Source organism: Helicoverpa armigera, chromosome 18, assembly GCF_030705265.1.
Source record: "Helicoverpa armigera isolate CAAS_96S chromosome 18, ASM3070526v1, whole genome shotgun sequence".
In the NCBI taxonomy this organism is placed as follows: Eukaryota; Metazoa; Arthropoda; class Insecta; order Lepidoptera; family Noctuidae; genus Helicoverpa; species Helicoverpa armigera.
Genome location: NC_087137.1, coordinates 734,023 through 758,257, shown reverse-complemented (window position 1 = coordinate 758,257; position 24,235 = coordinate 734,023). Strand labels below are relative to the sequence as shown.

At 38.0% G+C, this 24,235-nt stretch overlaps 1 protein-coding gene across 4 annotated transcripts; it reads left to right on the top strand.

Annotated features, from left to right (window-relative positions):
• LOC110376740 (insulin receptor substrate 1) lies at positions 1-24,186 on the top strand. 4 transcript variants are annotated; one of them, XM_021335317.3, is made up of 11 exons: positions 1-1,127; positions 8,789-8,972; positions 11,330-11,455; positions 11,558-11,691; positions 12,197-12,289; positions 14,781-15,086; positions 16,260-16,358; positions 16,730-16,838; positions 17,107-17,479; positions 17,586-18,207; positions 18,917-24,186. In XM_021335317.3, the coding sequence occupies exons 1-11, from the start codon at positions 755-757 to the stop codon at positions 19,117-19,119; spliced, it is 2,622 nt and encodes an 873-aa protein (XP_021190992.3). In that variant the 5' UTR covers positions 1-754; the 3' UTR covers positions 19,120-24,186. The 4 variants fall into 4 exon arrangements, with proteins under 4 accessions (XP_021190992.3, XP_049702730.2, XP_049702733.2 ...); XM_049846773.2 differs by lacking the exon at positions 12,197-12,289 and having other exon boundaries at positions 3-1,127; XM_049846776.2 differs by lacking the exon at positions 14,781-15,086 and having other exon boundaries at positions 3-1,127.
• The last annotated feature ends 49 nt before the right edge of the window (positions 24,187-24,235 follow it).

Below are 24,235 nucleotides of genomic sequence, written 5' to 3'. Positions count from 1 at the left end.
ATTGGTTAATGGTTACGCGACAAACATATAAAGATAACACACCGTATACATAGTTAGATGGAGTACTATTTCGTCGTACAAATAAATGACACGCAATAGTGAAGAACCAATAAAAAACGAGGCGCAAATACGTGTTTTTTTATAAATTAAGTGGTCAAACACAAAAACATTTCCTCGTATATCATTTGTAACGGTTTGCAAAACAGTGTTGTGTCTTAGCAGTGCGTGATAACGTGAAAATCGAATGTTTTGATGTCGCGAGGCATGACCACGGCATGACTTCCATGCCCTGCGTACCTACGGAAGGGCGTGCGGTGCGAATTACGTTTACTATGAATGATTTTATCTCTTTCTAAACTCGAGTGTCTGTGAATGACCGAGTGTAACAGCGAGCGTACCAAATTATGGATTGAAATAGTGTTTGTTGTTGATGTATTATGATTATTTAGCAAAGATAAGATTTTTAACATTAGTGTTATCGTGTTAGTGAGGAATCGCCGCGGCTCTGCCCACGGAATAAATTCATAAGGTACTACGTCGGATTCGTTACGCCGTTCGATTTATCATAACGAGGTACTATTTACGCACTATATGGTGATTATTATAAGTATTTTTAGTCGTGGCGCGTGTCCGCCGACGGTGTTTTACTATTCGTCGTTTATTAGGGTGACTTTCATCATTGGTGTAAACAACTTCAAGGTTATCGGTTGGCATGTGCCAGAGTCGTTAGGTGCGGGACTGGGATGCAGGAGTGATGTCGGCGGCGGGAGGAGGGGGCGCGGGCGCCGTGGTGCGCCAAGGGCAACTGCGGAAGCTCAAGACGATGAAGAAGAAGTTCTTCGTGCTGCGCGCGGAGACCCCAGAATGTTCCGCGAGGCTGGAGTACTATGAGTCGGAGAAGAAGTTCCGCGCAGGAGTGGCGCCGCGGCGCGTGCTGCCGCTGAAGAGCTGCTACAACATCATGCGGCGGCTGGACCTGAAGCAGAAGCACGTGATCGCGCTGTTCACCCGCGAAGAGCAGTTCTGCGTGGTGGCGGACAACGAGCAGGAGCTGCACGCGTGGCTCACCGCCATCCTCAAGCAGCACCGCAGCGACGACGCCAGCGACGAGCTGCTGCACCCCATACGTGAGTGACCTGCCCTCTCCACTGCACTCTCACTGTGTAAACACAAACATGCTGCAATGTTTAAGGTTATGTAGCTAACAATGTCATGTTCAAGTGTAAGCCTCTATGAGCATTCACTGTTTATTAAAGAGTTGCCTTGGTAAATGTAAACCATGTTAATATTTCCTGTTTGAAACATTTTTATTATCTAATTGGATCCCAATTATACTTCTGTTTGCATTTGTAGACACAATGAAAAACATTGTTTTGTTTTTAATGCTTGGCGTTTTGCAAAACATAATCATTACTAAAATAAGTATTTGTGAAACAAATAAGTCTCACAGTAACACAGATTCAACAATAGATCAAAATATATACCCAGGTATCTCCTATAGGTACTGATTGTCATGTTTAGATTTATCATTTGAAAGATGAAGAGATTGTAATTCTCAATTGAATCAGTCTTTCCCATAGTTAAGCTAAGTAGGTACACTCATTAGTATTATTCCATTTGAATCACAAACCATAAATAATACATTAAAGCAGTTTTTATAGATATGCAGGTTATAATTCTGAACCATGGACTACTGGTCAAAAGCATTGAAATTACAATGAAAATTAAAAACTTGTATGGTTTAACGTTTATTGTCTAAATCGGAACTTTCCTTTAAAGTTGTTTGAATCCTAAGAAACTCTTTAACATATGCTAGGGAATGTTAAGTACTAAGCGCAAAATTAAAGCCTCAAACTTTCTTCCCCTTGTCGAGCTTTCAATACTGCAAAGATAAAACATATACACTATAAAGGTGAACTCGATGAGAGAAAAGTATGTATAAAACAATGTCATAATCTCTTGTAATACACATTTTAATACAAATTATGTTAGAATTACCCGTGAGTTAAATTCAACACTGAATATAAAGTTATGTGGTTACGTCAAGGATTTATGAATGGAATTCTTTGTTTACTGAACCACTTAACAATTTTATAATTCAAAATAAACATATGGAAAAAGGATCCATAAAGTTTTGAGTTTACATTGTATGATTTCGCAAGTTTATGGAGAATATAGAAGTATGTTCGATCATTTTTAAATGTAGTATGCAAAGAAGTATTATTGGTATCATTGTAATGGCAATTCAGACAATAAGATATGGACTTTGTCAGTTCCAATAACAATGGTATCTTCAAGTTTATTACATGAACATGACATTCAATAGTGCTTGCCTTGTATCAGCTTGATTTTACCAGAATAACATAGTTTAATACAATAATTAGCATGCTAACTGAACAGAACCAAAACCCTGATAAAAACGCTAAATGCGTACATGGTTACTTCGCAATTTCTTGGGTCTTAGCAGAAAACTTTGCAAAGTACTGCTAGGGCGAAGTCACGGGAGCTAGCTAGGTAAGCAATAAACCATCAGTGAAGTAAAATCCTAATAACTTGGCATAACACAGACGGTAATAAGCGACTTCGGAACATGCCATAAAAAGGCCAAAGCACGGGCATGTACTATGGAAATTTAGGCGCGTACGTAAGAGCCGGTGTCATTGACCCCCGTTAATATTGTGATGCTGTGGGTAAACATACGAATACAATCATTAATCTTAATACGAGTTGTTCGTCGGCGGCGAGTGGCGGCCCTTTTCACACGTTACGATTGTAGGGTTGCTAGGGTCACCGGTTGTTTTGATTTTAGACTTTGTATTTTTAATTTCGCAATCTTTGAGGTTACTGAAATATGCTGATATCATTGTATTTTTTCATGATTAGTCATTACTTGGTTGCCTTACGCATAAGTCTACTGGGGATTTTTTTCTAGACTTTGACGCGGTTCGCTCCATGTGTTGTGGTATTTTTACTGTTTTTGCAGTTGTGACGTAGCTAGCGGTGTAGCCTCGAGGCTTCACGGTTATTCGATCGTATGAACCAATCAATCAACTCAGCCTACCGCAGTCTACGGCTCTCTCGATTCTCGCCAGTGTTCTCGATGTTTCATCGCTTTTATTTTTGCAGGGGTAGGATACCTTTTTGCTTTACTGATGTCAGTGTTAAAAGTATATACTAGAACCACTGATGCAGGTTTACATTTTATTTCTAAATTAAACTGTATAAATATGTTTCGTCCTGCTCCATCGTTTATTAGTCTAAAATATTTTGCATTGTTAGTAGGCTGGCCTTATGTAATCCCTGTTGTATTGTTATTATAATCTTGGTTTGCCGGTCGCTTGCCTCATCAGAAAAACCCAAATGTTCGAGACGCTGCTGGCCCGCTCGCGGCACCTCTCATGTAAACACCATGAGATCATAGTCTAGCTCTAACTGCACTGTCTCAGCAAGATTATAGAATTTAATTGTTATTATACCATGTTCTTACCTGGTTGTTCTTTTCTAAAGAGGATAGGTACTTGTTATTCTAAGGCCGTAGTTACCGCAACCGGTACAGGGTTTAACCAGCGTTTAGACTTTGGACTAATCGCACCTTTTCCGAGATTCTGGTCAAGGTTTTTCCACGCAAGTTTTGGAATTGCAGAATCATTTTGTTATAAAAAGAAAACCAAATTAGGATTATCTAAGATTGTACCTTATTATCCTGTCAATAAATTGTATATTTACACATTATCTAGACACACGGCAGTGTGTCCGCCAAGTTCGAGCAAAAAAAGCGACACACCGGCCGTGGGTTATATTACACGAACCATTTCGGGCCAAATTCGACCCCCCTATAACTCAAAATCTTTTTTATTTGCGCATACCAAATTTCTAGTATCTGTTGAGACCCCCTCACTTATCTAAAATACAAAATTTCATTAATATACCTATTGTAGGTCTTGAGATATTGACGTCAGAAAATCGCTATTTTTACTATACACTCACTGACTGACTGACTGACTGACTCACTCATCAAAAACCTAGACCACTTCCAATGGTCGTATTGACTTGAAATTTGGCATGGAGGTAGGTCTTTATGTCAAGGTAAAGGGAAAAATCTGAAAATGGCCAAGTGTGAGTCGGTTTCAAAATAATGAAGGTGTTTTATACACGGTGTAAAGGACAATGTGCATAAATATATGGAACCTGGTATACCCCACCAATAGCAATGTCATATATATCATTGGATAGGCCTTTTTATCTTGAACAACATTTACTATGACAGTTTTGTTGAAATATTTGTCCGTTCTGAGATATAGATCAAAAACTGTGCAAAAGTTAGAACTAATTAATCTATTGGTAACTCAAGTTTTTAAAGTAAAATCTAAGTACTACTAATGTAAGTCTTGTAAGTACTACCTGCTGTGCCCGTGACGATCCAGAATTGTTACTATTATTTAGCAGTTCAACTTTAAACTTTTTTTTTTAAACTGTACCAACTGGATGTTGGGCATAATGATAAACTCCACCAATAGCAAAGTCATATATATCGTTGGATAGGTCTTTTTAACTGGAACAACATTTACTATGACAGCTTTGTTCTACAGTTTGTCCGTTCTGGGATATAGATCAAAAACAATCTTAAAACTAATACAGATGAGGTAAGTGTTTAAAGGAAAATCTAAGTGCTACTAGGTACGTGTATGTCTTCAAAGTACTAAGTACTTGCTGTGCCCGTCAGAGTCTACATTTGTATTTACAATATTTAGCAGTTCCACTTTATATGAAAATAATATTAACATTTCTAAATGACGTCATTTTAGATGTACATTAAAATCACACAATATGAGTCTAGCCTTTTCCCAGCTATCGTGCGATCGGCTTACAGTCTAACTGGATGTAGTTTTGCCTCTGCATCTGATCTCCTTATCCCAGTAATCAGGGAAACTCGATACCCCTTGGTAATATTGGTTGCCAGTCTTTGTCTTTTGTTGTTGCCCATGAGACCTATCCAACGATATATATGACTTTGCTATTGGTGGGGTTTAGCATTATGCCCAATATCCAGTTGGGACAGTATAAGGTTGGAATGCTAAATAATAGTAACAGTTATGGACCCTAACGGGTACAGCAGGTAGTACTTACAAGACTTACACTTAGTAATACTTAGATTTTCCTTTAAAAACTTGAGTTATCAATAGATTACTTAGTTCTAACTTTTGAACAGTTTTTGATCTATATCTCAGAACGGACAAATATTTCAACAAAGCTGTCATAGTAAAAGTTGTTCTAGATAAAAAGGCCTATCCAATGATATATATGACATTGCTATTGGTGGGGTATACCAATCTGCCCATTGTCCTTTATACCCCTAAGGAACTAAAACGAAATAAATTTATCTATATTTATATAATATATCTTCGAATGGTCGTACCGATCTGAAATTCGTTACAAAGGTTTGTATTAAGTCAAAGTAAAGTAAAAATCTGATCTGAAAACGACCAAGTGTGCGTCAGTTTCGAAAATAACGAATGTGTAACTTTGATCCACGAACATAATATATGATAACATGTCATGTCAGTCAGTTGGTAAATCTAGTCCATTTAGTTAATCTAGTTCATTTCTTTGTAAGAAGCATAAATCTGAAAGATATTATAAATGAGACATTTCCTTAACTAACTTAATCATAAGAAAAAAATAAAATAATCAACCTTACAAAAATAAATGAAATCCCACCCAAAACAATAATGTGAAAGACTGCCAAGTTCGATAATATGGGAATGCTTCGCCTATAAAAGAAGTGAGATCTGAATAAGTACCAAGTTCCATAGTTACATATACCTCAGTTCAAAATAGTTACTTTTTTATGATGTTACTTGGCAAGTTTTAATAGAAAATTAAATACTTGATTCATTGCGTTTAGTAGGTTTATAACAAGGTGTGTGAAAACTTGCCAAGTAGCATCATTAAAAAGTAACTATTTTGAACTGAGGTATATGTAACTATGGAACTTGGTACTTATTCAGATCTCACTTCTTTTATAGGCGAAGCATTCCCATATTATCGAACTTGGCAGTCTTTCACATTATTGTTTTGGGTGGGATCCCACATTTACAGCAAACTTCAGGACGTTTTTTAATATTTAACTGAACCCTTTGTCATAATATTTACACTTTTGCCATTTGCCGTAACAATATCCTTTTCATTGAACCTAGCAGATTATGCTTCTCGTAACACTGGAATATTAGTGCAGTCTATAATTTTTCATTCTTTCAAATGTTTTAATGTTTCCTTTCGTATATATATCATATGTATGGATTTCTTCCGCCATATTCAGGGAGATGAACTCGACCTGTGGAGGAGATATCAACTTTAAATATACGTATCTTTCTGTCAGATTTAAGAAGCATTGAATATTTGTATATGATCTACGGAAATACGATCAATACTGTTCAAGGAGGTTACTGTAATTTTGGAGAACACGCACACAACGGTTTTCTACTCATAGGTCAACGCGTGATCTCATATTGTTTGCTAACTAATTTGTGCGTTTACTAGTGCTATGATTAATTGTATTGTTTATTGTGATGCCCGTAAATGATTGTGTTTACTGATCGTGGCACGTGAACTGCAAACATAGCAACGTGTACTACGTACATACATGCTACGTTGACTGTTTCAATTGACGGTCCCGACGTCATGTTTTTCTGCAGTTTATAATACTGTGACATCGTGTGTAAACAACTGCTGATGGGATTGTGATAGGAATATTATTGACCTTTCCACTGCGTTATGACGTTTTTTGTTCTGGAAGTAGGTTATTCTGCTGATTTTAAGAGATCAACTTCCATAGTTTCTTGATCTAGTTCTTCCATAGAAGTGATGAATGGAATACACTTTGAGGCTAATATCTGACATTTTCAATATTCGGACGGGCACTAGCTTAACGCATTTCAAACAGTTGACTCGTCAAAATTCAAATGAACTTGACTCATGCAATTGCGTTATCTGTCTATATCCTCATTATGTTCTGTAAATACATCACTTCAATAATAACCGCAGTGTTCCCGTGTGTTCACGCAATCAGCTGCTTTGTGTGCATCTAGTTCCGTGCTACAGCCTACGCACTACGCACTGCGCACTGTACTTCATTACTGCGCGCCATTGTTTAGTGTTTGGTAAACAGATATCGGGAGATAGATTCGCTTTTTTTGTCCATTTGTTCGAGGGCGAAAATTACTCTAATGGGTTTAGTGGTGCTGGAAGAAGCTTATTCTCATGTTTCCTTCTTCTAGCCAAGGCTGGCTTGCGGGAAAATTGTCTTTCTATGAAATGGGGTCAGATAAAATCTTATTGATTCTTCACCACTCCAAATCCTACGTTTCAAAGGTGTTTGATGTATGTCATGGCTTAAATATTCTACGCAACACCGTAAACGCCCTTCGTCTATCTTTATAAAAGGCCTATGTTGAACGTTTACGAGTTGATAATATTATGATGATAATGAACTACAAAAACAAATAATTTCCTCCAACAGTTTGTGCACAAGGACAATCAGCTGATACATTGTTATCTTATCACGCGTAACTCACTGTTACGATTTAGTTTCTGTAAAGGGTAAGCAAAGATCGCTGATAGACTAATTTTCCTTCAAAAATAGAACACAATGTAACTGAATAATATTTGAACCGTTCTTATTTTTGTTTGCGGTTGGGAATTCCTCATCCCTGGGAATTTTTGTTTAGCGCGTGTCGGACTGATAGTGGCGACCACATAAAACCCTAGGTACTATACAGTGAAATATTACGCCCCGTCATTCTAATATAAATAATAATTTATCGCTATAAACTTAAATGCACTCAGTTCTGAAATCACGATGATGTATAAATTTAAATCAGCTTGTAGGTCATTAGGTCATAGCTGAGCGCTAATGACCTAGGCATTGTATACTTGCATCAAGATTGGCGAGCTTGGGAATATTCTGTTCGCTATCAAAGCGTTATTGTATGCATGCCTCACATGTTTCGATCTTTGTTTTCATGCATTTCTTGCTAATAAGTCATTACTTAACTTGTAGCTATGAAACGATGTTGTTAACTTACTTAACTATGCGAAATATTTCAGCTATACTTTTGGAAATAGTTTCAAAGTAATGGGTTAATTGCCTCATTCATTTCAGGAGTACGTCATACTAATCGTAAATGGCATTATGTAAAATGCTTATTTTAGATCATTATCCGCTTTTTATTCATTACAACAAATGAATAGGTATACCTAGGGAAATAAATAAATATTGAAAGGAAAAAACATCTGAAATAAATTAATTTCATCAATATAAAACCACAGAGGTTGTGTTTTCCCCTGTAGGTGTGTATTTTTTCCCTAATATGCATTTGTTTACATGTAAATAATATTTACATGTGATTACTTCGTGGTACCACTAATAAGATATTTGGAGGACAAATATATTTTTGGTAAAGTTCAAATTGATATTGATGATTGAAGCATGTTAGGATGAGGGGAACATTTAGAGAGCAGGTTTGACTTTAGAAAACAAAGATATTAAATATTGAAAAATTAAACACTGGCCGTATGCACTCCTTCCAAACCACACCTCCCAAAGCCACTTAGGCCGGTTTCTGAGCACCTCTATCAGTGGTCAATTTGAGGACTCTTAAGGGAAAATGAATAAATATACAACTTCTTATAAAGGTGTTCAGAAACTTGTCACTAGTCTTTTAATCGACAAAACGAACTTTTAAAACCTTCCTACAAGTTTGCTAATTACCGCCTTCTATAATTTCAGAACACGTATGGCAAGTAAACGTGCAGAAGAAAGGCCTGGGTGCCACCAAGAACATCCAGGGTCTTTACAACCTCTGCCTCACAGACAAGACGCTGACGCTGGTGAAGATCAAGAGTCACAACAATGTCATCAGCGATCTTGGTCTACTGGAGCGCGTTGAGTACTCCTTGAAGAACATTCGGAGGTCAGTATTATAAGGAGTAGAAGGGCAAAGCATTGCGCCCACCCCAATTCAAATTGGAACAGGGCAGAAAGAATATGACTTTTAGACAGAGTTTGTTTCTTTCTATTTCGCGAGTGCTCTTCCAGAAAGAGTGTCAGGGGTCCTCATCCATCATTTGTAGAATACATGAAATACTTAGGTAATGTTGTGTACTATGTAATGGGTTCATTTTACCGTCTTCATTGATGGCACAATTTCTTTTGTTTATGCCAACTGAAAAACTGTAAAGAACTCCTGAACTGTTAGAAATAAAATGGGTCGCAACAATCAGTAATAATAGCACTCTCTAAATATGCAACAATTCTTTATAATTATTTTCCTTTGCCGTATTCCTAGAAATTGGCCTTTAAACGCTTTTACGTTCAAGGAAAAATGAAATTGAACTACCTAGGTTGTGATAAGAGTCTTTTGTAATACTTATATAAAGTCCAAATTGAAGTACCTCAACTAACATAAAACAATTAGGTATTATTAGCAAAAATTCAATGAATATCCGGCCACGTTAACATGCCAAAAATGTTACTAATTAGTAGTATAAACACAAATGAATATAGTTTTAAATGTAAAATATTAGTTATCAGTCTCACATGTAATAAGTGATTAATGCTAGTTCTGAGAATTGTAGATATTTTAGTACAATGTACTACCGTATTGCGGTTTATCCTTAATCGAGGGGAAAATACCACGCTATCGAAACGGGATATTATGATATTGTAAAGGTTTGAGAATTTTTATTCTAGAAGGCATTTTGGACATTATCCTTATCCTAAACTTTTGGAGAACATTACGCCCACAATTTGTTCGTAATCTCTGTTATTACTCGGAGGGCGGCAGATGATGATGCATTAAGCTATTCTAATAAAATCGGTGCAACAGGCGGGGTGCCACCCTTCCAAGTTCTTGAAAACTTATCCGATTATATCGCAGTAATTGCGTCAATCCATTTGGAAACTTATAATTTGACCGTATTTTTTATATTAAACAAAAGACCCATACTTAATTCAATCCTAATGCGGAAAAAATACTTTGTTATGTAACCTTATTTATTTTAACCTCGTAAAACCCCAACTGTGGTGGTAAACAAACAATTAATTAAATTATTTTTGTTGACGCGTATAATTATTGGCTCAGTGTCAATAATTATTATGCGTATAATAATTATTAGAGGCAATGGAAGTTGGTTAGATGCGGGTGATTGGATCTGTAGCCGATCGATAAAATCAATGTATGCGATGATATAATAGCAATTTGTAATGCAATTTAATTTGTACGCTGATTTACTTAATTGATCATTATTTCCGTTACCATGGCCCTCTGATATAGAGCGGTAGGCAGTCACCATGTGGAATGTGAACGGTTTTATCAGCGCTTATACGAGAAAGTTATTCCAAGAATATTTTGAAATGGCAACTTATTTTTGTAGAGAGACTTAAGACTTTTAAACAAAAAACAACTAAAGTATATTTTTTTAAAGAACTCTCAAGTTCTTTGAAAGTTTCGTGTCGGCGCGGCTGTCATGCGGATGCTGTGCGTCATTGGCCTAAGGACAAAAACATCTTTGCTGCATCGGAGCCGAACGGCAGATGCAGAATCCAACTTGAAAGAGCCCTTAGTTTCACTCAGCAGCTCATATTATACAATATTATGCATTTTTCCCGGAATGATGATTAACTGTTTTCAAATCCTTGTTTTATTTTTGTAACGAATGACATTGGTATTCTTAGAATTACACTCGTTCGTTTTGTAATGAATGCACTCGATTTCTCACAAAGTTCACCTGCGCACGGAATTGTGGTTACAAGTGATTCATATCAAACTGCTAATGTGGGTAATTCTAATGCCGAGTGCAAAACAAAATATTATTAGTTGCAAGTTTGGACTTTGTTCTCTGACTATTATAAAGTACAAATGCTTACGGTTATTTTCTCTTACATAAAATAGATAAACTTAACGCTACCTTTTAAAGAGTTTAGGGAGTTATACTGGGGCCTCACTCAATAATTTTTAATCATCATACTCCTTCTCTTATACCAAATTTATTTGGGGTCGCGCAGCATGTTTCTTTCCAATAATTTTCAATTTGAACTTTAATGCTATAAAGCTAGGGTCTCCATTTCCGAAACCAAGATCCATTGAACGACTTCCTTTTGCTGTCTATTTCTGCACTCGAGTCAAAGGGCCTGAAGAGCTCCGCGAAAACGAACGAATGTGTGGTTTCGCACAACGTCTTACTACGTCCAACTTTTCCATATATTTCGTCAAAGAACTAAGCGAGTGGTGTAGGTTTATCGATATTAAATGTTGTCATTATGTTCCAGATGTGGCGATTCCGAGCGTTTCTTCTACATGGAGGTGGGACGGCAGACAACCACGGGAGCAGGCGAGCTATGGATGCACACCGATGACTCCAACATCGCGCAGAGCATGCACTCCACTATATACCAGTATGTCACTACATATAATTAGGAAATAGATACTATTGTGTCTTCAAACCCTTGTCTTATGTCTCTCCTATTTCTGCCTTCATAACACACTGAACCTTCCAGTGCGATGCGCGACTGTGCCAAGGAAACAGAGAATGAGCGCGACCACATCGTGCTGCCGAAGGGGCCGGACAACGCGCTGCCCGCGCGCAGGCAGTCCTACTCCGACGGCCGCGGCCGCGCCGGACTCACTAACGGTAACTTACTGGCCTATTCACTAGGGGCGGGGACTTTGTATGTGGAACGAGATACCACCCTAACATTTTTAAATATAGAACACATTTTTTTCATAATCTGGGGAAGATTATCTTGTTCCACAATCAAATTCAAAAGTGGCCACGTATTTCGTAACTCATTTAGTTAGATCACATTAGTTCTTATCATGGTAGTTGTAAGGGCTATTTTTCTTTGACATTACATTGTAGTTTAGTACTTTTGCTTGCATTCATGTCACCTGTAGAAGTTGATGCTTGTTTAGTTTAGATCTCTCGTAGTTGAAGTGACTAACATTTTGTTCGACGTCAATAATCATAATTGTCAATAATTTGTGTTGAGCGTGAAGATCTGGCGCTGATTTAGCCCTGACACTTAAGAAATACAAAAAAAAAATACAATGTAATTGGTTTTCATATTAATAAATGTATGAGAAAAATGAGCATTATTGGTATTGGTGGTAAGACAAGCTGGCGGGTTGGCTTGCAGACAAGGGCCTGTGCGTGGGCTCGTGCATTAGACAGTGCGCCTGCGCCAGCGCCTCCTACAGCATCGACGAGCCGCCGCCGCCGCCCGCTCCCGGTACAACCCCCTTTATATACGTACCACTCACTGTGTCAACACAACACGAACACCCTCTATGCAGACCTTACTGGCTTATTGTTTGCCCAGTACACCTTAAACATGATTGGTTTTACTACAAAAAAGTTAAACAGCTGTTCGTCGTTTGTTTTAGAAATTTTTGTATGGAGAATTTTCTTAAACACGTGTCGAACGTCTGCTTAATGTTTTTGTAGTAAGGCTGAATATGCTTAAATGTTGCATACAACATTACAAATTGTATCTCGGAAATAAAAAAAAATACATCGGAGATAAATCGAAAAAAGAAATATACACAAATATGTACTGATTTCTACGGCACACAAAAAAATAGTATCGAAATATGTTGCATAAAATTGTTTTGTAGTTTGGATAATCATAGATTTTTACTCTGCAATTGATTTAAAAAGATAAGGCGAATCCAGTAGTATCTGCATATGAGGTGTTTCGCTAACATGGATGGGTTTTGCTCTTTGACAGTCAGTTTTAGGTTCCAACGGTAGTGGACGTGTGTGGGTTTTGATGTAATGATAGTTGAATGATAATAATTATTAGCAGATTTTTCTTTCTTTGTGAAAGTCCTTCTTAAAAGAGTGTTTTTTTTTTTCAATTTTCTTTCTGTACATAATTTTCGTTTTGTGAAAAACTGTTTCTCTTGTCTTGTGTTTTATTTTTTCTTAATTTCCATTTCACATGTTTATTTTGTGATTGTCCGTTTTATTTAAAAACTAAATAGTTCATTCTGAAAATACCTCATGTGTAGTGCATACGCCTTATTCAAAAACTCCCCTTTCCAAAAACCCTTCTTTCTTGTTAAGCCCCGAACATTTCACTTTTATTTTGTATCATTAAAATCTGTATATTTGGCTCTCTGTTTATGGCCTCTATATGGCGTTTACGAAGCCCTCAACTTAGTTAGGCCCTGGCTTTTTTAATTCCGCAATCGAAGCGTTAGATAACCAATTGTAGTACCCATTCGACTATCATTGTTTCAAAAACTGCACTCTCCCAGCCACCAACCCGCTTTCCGATCGGAATAATCATTAATTAGCGCTCTACTAATTCTGTAATAAAAGCTTTAGGGTCAATAATTGTAAGCAAATTGAGCTATGTAACTAGCGCCAATCCGCTGAAAAAAGAGATGCCTAGAAAACAGTATAGAATGATCCTTTTTATAATGTGAGGGATTAATGTAGTTTGTTAATATTAATAATATCGTATGTTAACATAGGAATTATTGACCCAAATGTAAAATAATTAACATAGCGTCCGCTGTAATTAACAATAAGAAAAGAGCTTTAAGTAAAACAGGATTCATAAATAAATGCTTGGAAAGATCGCACGAGAAATGTGCTTACCCAATGTTTAATAACATAGAATAAAATGGTGTACTAATATGAACCTTAAGATGGTAGAATAAGGTTCGAAATGCTGTAAAACTCATATGCTTTCTGATTAATAAGGTATTGTGAACTGTCCACTTAAGCGAATTGAGACGAGTGTGTCAAGTAGCTGTTTATTGAACCTCACAACGAGTTTAAACATCGGTTTCTACAAGTGAATATTGATACATCTTGAAAGTTAACTAAACTAAAAAGTTATTGGCATAGTGGGCTGATGGGGATGGTATCAAAAAGAAGATAATAGAAGAGAGAGATGCGCAGTAAGGGGGTGTTGTGTCAATATAAAAATGACTTAAGAATTGCCTATAAGGGGTGTTGTTATTTTTACTTACACTTATAAAAAAGTCAGCCATAGTGGACAGAATCATCTACAAAAATTCCCACAGGAATTGGAACTCGATATCAATAGTAATTAAGTTTTATTTTGCTTGCATGTCATGTCGGAACATCATGTATTGCTTGCATGACGCGGGGGTGTGGCCACGGTGTCCTGTTGTCTGCGTCCTGTGTACATCGTCATAAATACATTATACATACATTCATATACCTGTATAGTTTATAAGAGGGGTCTGGCAAAATGTTCACTACATACTTCATGTATAGGAGAAATGTGTCCTGTTCTGTCTATTTTGTATGAACTCTGTGGTAGGGTGGTGCATGTAAAATTGAATGTTGCGACGGAGAAAGGAAAGGTTTAGTAATTTTGCCAGACCCAAATATTTTCCATAACATTTGTACATGTGGCATATAAGACTTACTTTTATTTGGGTTTAGTTACAATAACAGCTGAATTCCTCCAAATGTACAGATAAATTGACAAAAAAAATATGCAACACATTTACAAACGCAATATCCCAGTGAGCAATGGCGCATACTATATTTTCGTCACTGGACGCCTCAAATTGACTAAAACCAGTGAAAATAAATTCATCGTTGTTCATCAAAAAATCATTGCTTCATACGAGTGTGCTAAACCGCCATAGTTCACAGCCACACGTAACATCATAACCACCGCACCGGGTGAGCTGGGTGCATATGTTTTACTTGTCGCTTATCATTGTCTTCCACAGCCGACACCCAGAATAACACACTAACTGATAAAACAGACAACCCGGTAAGGGTGATCAAACACCACCGAACAGAGTCCTTGCCCGGGTACCCTCTATTCCAAGAGCCCTTGAAGATATCTCACGGGAGGACGAGGTCTGAGCCCCTGACGGGGGAGGAGGTAGATCGCGTGCTGGTAGAGAAGGGCGTGACGCACTCGTCGTGCAAAGCGATCAATGGGACGGACGCGGCGGCGAAGAAGACGCAATGGTCGCGGCGAGCCAGCACGGGGACGCGGTTACATAAACTGTCGCCGGCTCATACTAAGAGTATGTATTTTTTGGGGGCGTTCATAGCACGTTATTGTTTTTTTTCTGTATTCAAAATTGATGTTCCTATATTTTTTTAGACTTGGAAAGCTGTTTCGTAATATATGAACGCTCCCTTATCTCACGCGTATCCATATTAACCTTACATCGCACCGCACATTACTAACCTCTTTTGTTCCGGGTTGCCAGACGACAAGATTTTCTTGTAAGCTGACAACCCGCTTGTGTTGGAATGTTTTTTTTTGTTGTTGAGTGAGCACGTTTACAGACAGACTGACAGACATATTTTGTGTGCATGGCTTCCTGTCTGCTTTCTTGTGTTGTTAATGGTATTTTAATTACATATTGTAAAAAGTATAATTATATAACTAGGTTTGAGGTAAGTCTTATAAAGATGTATCAAACTTGTAAATATTTTTAAGAACAATGTTTATAAGCATAATTGGCTTTGGGATTTATTTTATTGTATTATTTTTAAATATTTCTTGTTTAGATATTATTTGCAAAACGTTATTAAAAAAAAAGCAATTTGAATTGGTTTCTCGGGCGATTTTCAAATTTTTACGGTTACTTTTTATTAAAATTAACAAAATAGATATGTATTTTTGTTCTGACGGAATATAATGTTTCGTATATTTTGAACAATTGTTTGCCTTTTAAGTTAGCTGCTAAATGCGGTATATATTTAGCATTCTACATTTAAATTGGTCTGGGCTTTATTTTTAAGTTATTTGAGAAGCTGTCTACAGTTTTATAAAGTAAAGTGGAGTTTGCCACATTATTATAAAGTCGCAATTTGCTTATCAATTAAGGTTCTAAAGCTTTTAAAGACACGAGCACGCTCCAAAGCATGTTACGACCAGGAATTTCAGAAATATAAGCTTTATCACTTTACAATAAAGGTGTTATTTGAATGTTACAAATCCTAGCATCAACCAATTATACTACCTTCTTCACTACGCTGCATTTGCCTGTCACAGTCCTTTGAAAAGTATAACAAACACAAAAACACAAATATTCTAAAACATATATACAAAAACGGACATTAAGAAACGCTAGAACATTCGATATAATCAACACTGCCAGAATGCATTTCAATTTGAACCTTACACTGCAAGACATAAAGTTCATATTTCTATAGCGACTTTGTCTAAGCACGACATTTGCCTACAGACGCGGAAACGCTGCGTAACCGCTGCGTTAGTATGCCGTCGCGAGCCAGCTCCTCGTTTGAGGTGGACAGAGCTCCGCCCAGATATACTGATCTTGACGGTAAGAAACAACTTTAACTTTTAATATATGAATTCCCAATTTTGGTACTAGGTATACTATTGCTTTTCTGTTCAATTCTGTTTCTTTTAAATTGTTTTTTTTTTTTTTTTAAAGTTGGGTACGGATAGATGAAACTAGAAGACTAGCAGGGTAGCGTGGACGTTTTGGGGGTGCTGTAGTATTTTAAAAATATCGGAGGAGAAATATTGCTAGTTATTTAACCCAGTAAATTATATTTTGACTCGTGACTTTTTATGACTGGTATCACAATAAAATCATTCTTCAGTTTTTTTTTTTAATAGAAGTTGTGGAAAGTTTGTATGAGAAGTTATTGTATCGTTCCTGATTCATGTGTTATAATTTCTTGTAAGGTTTGGAGGTGTCCCGGGACGAAGCCGACGCGGTGTCGGACTGGTACCGGACGCCGGCGCGTATTCCTGAGGAACCTGATTGTTGCGACATATCTAGAGATTTTATGAGGTAACCAAATTGTTTTATAAATATTTGCTCTTGATTATAAGATCTATAAGTTACCTTTGTTTTGAATCACGGCTGACATGCTTCTATTACCTATATAAGTACTTCATCAAGTATGTTAAGACACGATGAGCATTCAAATATGGGGACCAAACTCTTATTTTTATTGATCTTCTAAAATGTCGCAATTTAAGTTTTTGGTGGGAACTGTGAGGTTATAGAGGGAGGAAGGTGTCAGTGTTCAACTTTAACCAAATCATATTGTTCGCAGTTCATCGCTAGCGGGCGGCGGATCAGTAGCGCACTCCCGTACTTCATCAGTAGGGGAAGCAGGCGGCTACCTGCCCATGGCGCCGGCCGGCCTGGTCTCCGCGTCATCAGGCTCGCTGTGCTCCGGCACGCCCTCCACCGACCCGCGCTTCAGTGAATACCAGCTTGAACCGGCTACTTCCCACATCGGCCTCGAGCGGCCGCCTCGTGCTTACAGCGTGGGGTCTCGGCCAACGCCCTCGCAGGCCGAGACCCGCCACCGCGCCTACAGTGTGGGGGCCCGCGCCAGGCCCCCGCGGCACCCGCACGCGAGGCCCACCAATACTGATGATCACATGGAGATTGATTTCTCTAATAATTCGCCGGCTAATCGGGTAAGTTGGTTGGTCGGTTACTTATAATCATGGACTTGCTTATAACAACTTATAACAAAAAATAAAATTATAGCTACTATTAATTAATTATCCTTTCATTATGCAGGTGATGTCCCGCACGCCACCAACGGCTTGCTTCGTGGAGCCCCGGCCGAAGACCAACGTGGACGAGTACGTGGACATGTCGCCGCGCAACGCCGGCTACGTGGAGATGCGGCCCGGCGAGCGGCCCCGCTCCCCGCCCACCCCCGCGCCCGCCCCCGCACCCGCCCCGCCCACGCCCGACGGCTACGTAGAGATGAACTACGGCCGCGCGGCTACCAGGCCCATAGCAATAGGGTCGGCGCGGCCCCCACCTCCACTAGCCGCGTCGCCGGACGAGAGGCGGCGGCCACGCGACCCACGTACCCCGCACGGCTCGCAGACATTGTTTGACATGTCGCTAGACTCGCCCGCGTCGCCACAGGATATAGACACGACTGAGGCACTCGAAGAAGATCCTCCCCATCACCCGCTGACGACGGTGCGGGAGATCTCTGAGGACGGGCGGCGCAGCCCCGAGCCGGTGGTGCCGCGCCGCAGCCCCGAGGTGTCGGTGTCGCCGCAGTACGTGACGCTGGCGCTGACGGCGCCGCCTAAGACGCCCGAGCCCTGCGGCGACGAGCTGTCCTGCAACCCCACCGCCAACAAGACTATCGCCAGGGTGCCTGACCCTGCCGACATACGAGGTTAGTACTAGTCTTATTACTTCTTCTATTCCAATCATTGCAAATAGTACTTTATTGTGATGATGATTGTTAGGTCCTTAAAGTCGTGGTGGCCTAGTGGTACACGCACCTGAATAACGTGCAATGTATAACTTGGTGAGTACTAAAGTGACTTTCTTAGTACACTAAGTAAACAACTGACGAAAGATGAGAGAGAAATAAAGTTAATAAAATAAACTTATAATTGGCTAGATTTATCTATGATGGACAATGGTATACTTACGTGTTTGATACGCGTAGCAACAACCTGTGCAAGTCTATAGCTGGGTACTCACTTAGCAGTACAGCACGTAACGTATCAGATACGGTATCAAGTGAGTACGTAGGCACGAGCCCGCTGCGAGCCGCTCGCGCGTGGAGCGCTGTAAGCTGTAACACAAAGGGTGCTCGCGGTGTGCTCGTGAGGACCGTGGACGAGCCGTACCCACTTGTAGGTTGATACCGTATGTGATACGTTACGTACTACACTTCTAACTGAGTACCCAGCTTATGAATGCACACGTAGTTACGCTGATGATTATGGTCACGACGTATCGTCGTTGAACACTATTTCCAGCCTTAAATATCGAAGTTTGAAATCATCAATTTAAATGACACAGGTGTTCAATTTTCATGATGTCTGTATCCTATCCAACGAGGGGGTTGTAAATATTGTGTTATCGTTTCGTAGCGTCGGATCCGGCTGGCGCGGCGGCTGCGGGCGGCGCGACGCTGGTGGTGGCGGGCGGCGGCGGCGCGGCGCGCTGGGCGGGGCTGCACTACGCGGCGCTGGACCTGGAGCCGCGCCGCGCCGCCGCCGCGCCCGCGCCGCGCGCCTACACGCAGATCGACTTCCTGCGCAGCGAGAAGCTGCACGCCGCCGACGCCACCTAGTGCCGGCGCCGCCTGTCCAACTCTCAAAATCATGCATCAGACTGATTCTTTTGTCGCGGTTTTCACGCATTGCATCGATAAGTCGAGTTACAAAAATTAAATAAGCCATTTTATTTTACAAACCAAAAACTAAATTCACCTTGAACTTTTAAATAGATTTTTTTCAATTTAACCTAACCAAATCCAAAATATTTCGTGACCGTTTTATCCAATAAAATTTTCAATTTTCAAGATTAGTGTTCGACTTATCAATACAAAGCTAGGCACGCTGTGCGTTATAGATGCAGTGTTGATGGAGAGCACTCGCGACCGACGTGCACGCCACACTGTACCCCTGGGGTGGATCTGTACTAGACTACATTTTGTACGAAAATACAAGAAAATCAAAACAAAACCTAGATTTAAACACTTTGTTTTAGGAACATAAATCAAATCGTAAAATAGTTAAATTAAACTAAAATATCTGCATTGTTGTTAAATTAATATTTTAGAAATTCTGTGTCTTAATTTATCATATAATGATAATTTAAAAACTCTTACATTGTAAGTTTAACGATCCACCTCTAGGGGCACAAGTAATAAGATCACCGCCGCTTTATCATTCATCGTCAGCCTGTTTCTTAAAGGCAGTTTGATAGATTAAACGAAGCGATGTCCTTCACTTATTTCTAGACCAGCCTACAAGATGTATACTCAAATATAGCCTCGTCTTAAGCATGTATAATATAGCATACACAATTTAATTAATGTATAAATGAGTATACATCTTTTAAGCTCGTTCTGTATTGTATTAGACTCGATGTCGCTTGCTTCTGTTACTATATAATAGTAAACACATTTTGTTATTAATTTTATTCTTATTACATTTTTATAATTATTGTTATGAGACTTCAGTGATACGTTTGTATAGCAAACATATAAATATATGATATGACACTAAAAGAAATTATACTAAGTCTAACTCCAAAAGTTTTCACTAAATTAATACATTATCATGTTATTTTATTCATTTGTAATTAAATATTTATTTCCTTAGATCTTAGTATATCTCTCTAGTACAGTCGCGGTAAAAATATAAGAAATAAATAGAATATTCGTGCACGGGAATGTTTCAGTGAAGTGTTGACGCGTTGGTTCCGTCGTGAACGTTTTAAAAGTAAATTTTATTGTAATAATATAATGCCACGGTTGTGAGAGAGGCCTAACAGTAGTTGGTACCATACGCGATTATGTTCCGGTGACATACTGCCTACTGTGTTCTTAGAATACTCTGTGCAATTTTAAACATAAATGTTATTTCTACACTGTTATTGTTTGTTATCTGCCGTTTCGTGTTCCGTTCGTGGTTACTCAAATAGCTAAGAGGGATGTACATCACTATTTGACTCAATTTTATCTACTCCCCATTTAGAGAAAGTATCATAACGTCATCACATATTAACTAAAACAAAAAATATTTATAATTCCAAAGTGATAATCAAATAAATCAGTATAGTATGTTCGATATTTATAGATCCGTTTTCACTGTATGTTTATCGAGAAACCCCGAACGGAACATCTGAGGCTTAGTAAGTAATCGTTTACTTGATGATTGCTTGTTAAGCTGACAGTCAAGTTAGACAATGATATAGACAAAGTTATTTGAGCCTGCCTGTTGAAAAATCCATGCAAAATCTCCCATTTGAGTATGAAGAAACCCCTTTATTTCTCAACTGTTTTGTTCCTTTTAGAAAAATGTCTCCGTCGAGTTAATGAATGTGTCAATCGCAAAAATATGTCGGCCATGATTTTACAACAAAAAAACATAGTCGACTACCCGCAAGTTGGATCGAAATATGTACATATGCTTTTCGGCTCATTTCTTTCAGTAGTTCAAGCAGAAACTTTTCCACTTGTATTTTTTTAATATAATAGGCAAGCTCAAATAACGTCATCTACGTAAATTATGTGTTCAATACAAATCTGTTTTTATCTTATGACTGCTGTTTATATCCGAAAACATATTATTATAGGAATATTTTTAAAAGAATCAAAACGTTGACATTTTAAGCACATAGGTCGATATTACATTTATTTTGTAACTTTTAATTATTTTCTTGTTACGGGGCTTCGCTTGTTTTTATCCTGAAATCACTGTTATATATTTTGTTGAGACAATGAATTTTTATGTTCCAAGTTATTTGTTTTATGTTTTGTTGTAATTGAATTAATTGCTCGAAAATTTGTTTAGTTTTTGTGGGTATTTTGTGCGTCGCATTCAATTTTAATTTGTAATGTATCTGAAGTATAAATTTTAAACTGTTTAATGTATAATACATTTTTAACCAATTATCAAGTTATATTTATGTTTCACAAGTCCCGCGAAGCTTCAGTAACAAGACTAGGCAACGACAACGCAACCGTTGTCAGATATATGAAGTTGTATTTAAACTGACTACTTACGGACTTAGCGTAGACAACGATCGTTGTACAATAGTTCAATTTTAGACGATTTCCGTTAAATAAGTGCAAATATTTATAAGAGTGGTGAGCTGAGAAAAGTTGCTTGCGAGACGCTGTAGCAAATCCTGGTGTGTATATTCAAATTCCTTTTAAATAGTATCAAAATTCTTATTGTATAATTTGTATGCTATTGTAAAGAACAGTAACGTAATGTTCCAACTTTTCTCAGCTCACTATACAAACCTAAACAAACGCGCCTCACGAAAATAACTCAATTGAGACAACAAAACAGAATGTTCTACATTCCGACTTATAAGCAATTGACTAGCCTCCTGTGTTCAAATACTTCCTAAAACCAATGTAACCTAGTAATAAAAAACAAGCTTCCTTTGCCCGCGCTCGATTTGTTAGAAAAAAGAAAACGTAATGGGACCTGTATCATAATGCGTGACTGAGTCAACACCAAAATTTTTATATTAAAGAAAAAAAATGTTATTTATTCCCGCGTAAATAAGTGAGCGAGAAGTCTTGGGTTGAACGTAAAACGTTAGACTTTTCTCTCCGATTGTACTGTAACGTGTAAGCTTTAAGTATGCCAGATGGAAATCAGCACAAGTTTTTTTTTGTATAGAATAATAGTTGTCGCTTAGGAATGTGTTCGTCTATTGTTATATGTGGGAGTGTTCTATATTGAAGAAAATGAAATTTATTTAAAACGTTTGTTAGAGAATGAATTTAAAAAATCACAACTAAATCATTATTTTGTACAATCAAGAACAAAATTGCTATCTATGTTTTTTGTTTGTAAAGAATACTCCAACATGAGACAACTCCTAAGACCCAAAAGATATTAGTCCCGATTCATCGCTGTTATCAATGTTGTATTAAACGGATCGTATAGTAGTATAGTACAATTTGGCAAGGCCACTGTTTTACATTTTTGTATATTGATAATTTTTAGGAAGAAATACGCTCCCAGTTCGAGCGTTGTCTATAAGAAACTGGTTGAGAGTTGAGCCAGGTGTAACATAGGGAATACTGTAATCACAAATAATTTTATTTCATTTAAAATTATAGTAGATGCGTAGTAGTCATTGTATTTTCTATTATTTCTAACTTTAATTTCAAAATAAATAAATAAGTTTTAGTAAAATAATATTCTATTCATTGAGCCACTTACCAATGTACTGCCACATACTAAAATATAAAATGGAGTAACATCAAGGCGAGATCTCAACCAGTTATGTAATTTGAATAAGCCAATTTGCAGATTGCTAGTGCCACCTCGCAGTTACGTAGTACCATGTTTAGATACATAATATATATATATTGTATATTATATTATACATTTACTTTATTCCACGTAGCGTAAGAAGTGTTGAGTTTAACATAGGTGTAAGGATAGACGGGTACAGATGATAGCGTTGTGTAGGCGATTGGATACAAACTCCTTTTAGAATACGCTTGTGCCTACCACCTCCACAAGTCCAAACTCCAAACTATATGAAGAGTAGTGTTTGGGTATTCGATAAAGATTTTTTAGCAAATCCGCAATGGGATATAATCAGTTTCATATCTGAATATATTACTTTAGTTTCTGTATTTAAAATGTCAATAACGCTTTTGTGGATTTCGTCGGTGTATTCTAGATTTAATTATAATTTAACGTCCGAACATGCCTTTTATAAGACGTACATAACAAGGTCACAAAGCAAGTGGACACGAAGAATTCATGTGTATGCGAAGCATATTCTAAAAGGAGCTTTTGGCTACATTTACATTGGTGAGACTTGTATTATGCGACATCGAAAGCTAGTGTGAATGCGGCCTTATTTTAATATATTTATAATTAAAAAAAATATACAAAATAATTTACCAAACTCCGCGTGTTACGTCATGACAAGATGGAGTTGTTTTTTTTAAGTAATCTATACTAGTCCCATTGCAAGTTAAACAGATTTTTTGCATAAAAATGTTCCTGTAAACGGCGTAAAGGTTTTTTATAAGGTTTAAATATAAGTTTAACTATCGTAACGTCTAGAACAGTTTGTATAATAGTGGTTTAGTACCTGGGAAGAGTCGCCACGCTACGCCGCGAGCGCTTGCTGTGACGTCACGGGCGTCACTCGACATCACACGATGAGGCAAATTCTGTTGTTTTGGAATGGAAAAATATTATATTTTTTTACAAATGGTGCTACCGTTTTGTGTTGTAGTCGATGATAGCTTAGCCGCCGAACTCTGCGGCGTGACGTCATGCGTGCCGCGTCAGACGCGGTCGGCGCTCGCCGCACATAGCTTTTGTAACCGCTGTCGCCGCTTGTACCGCGACCTGGCTTCACCGCCGCCAACATTCTGAATGTTCGCGTCGCCCAGTGCGTCCGCCACGCGCACTGTGCTCTGTAGGCACGTTAGAATCCAGCTCGCAGTCACAAGTCTGTGCACTTTAAAAGTATCACAATGTCAATCGTGTTTATAACTCGTTGATCGATGCGTGCCACTCGGTCGGCGTGTCCGCCGTTAAATTATATTTAAAAAATCTAAATCTAATTTCTTTGGTACATTAAAATTTTGTTTACTTTCATATTATTGTAAATAAAAAAATAAAAGCTTTGGATTTGCGCATTTGTTTATTTATTACTTACTTTTTATTTATTTTATCACCCAGTTAACG

Excerpts from the sequence above, each read along its gene's own strand:
- LOC110376740 (XM_021335317.3), top strand. The coding sequence starts at position 755 with ATGTCGGCGGCGGGAGGAGGGGGCGCGGGCGCCGTGGTGCGCCAAGGG. Across the intron at positions 8,973-11,329 it reads TCCTTGAAGAACATTCGGAG|ATGTGGCGATTCCGAGCGTT; the intron begins GTCAGTATTATA and ends ATTATGTTCCAG. Across the intron at positions 15,087-16,259 it reads GTCGCCGGCTCATACTAAGA|ACGCGGAAACGCTGCGTAAC; the intron begins GTATGTATTTTT and ends ATTTGCCTACAG.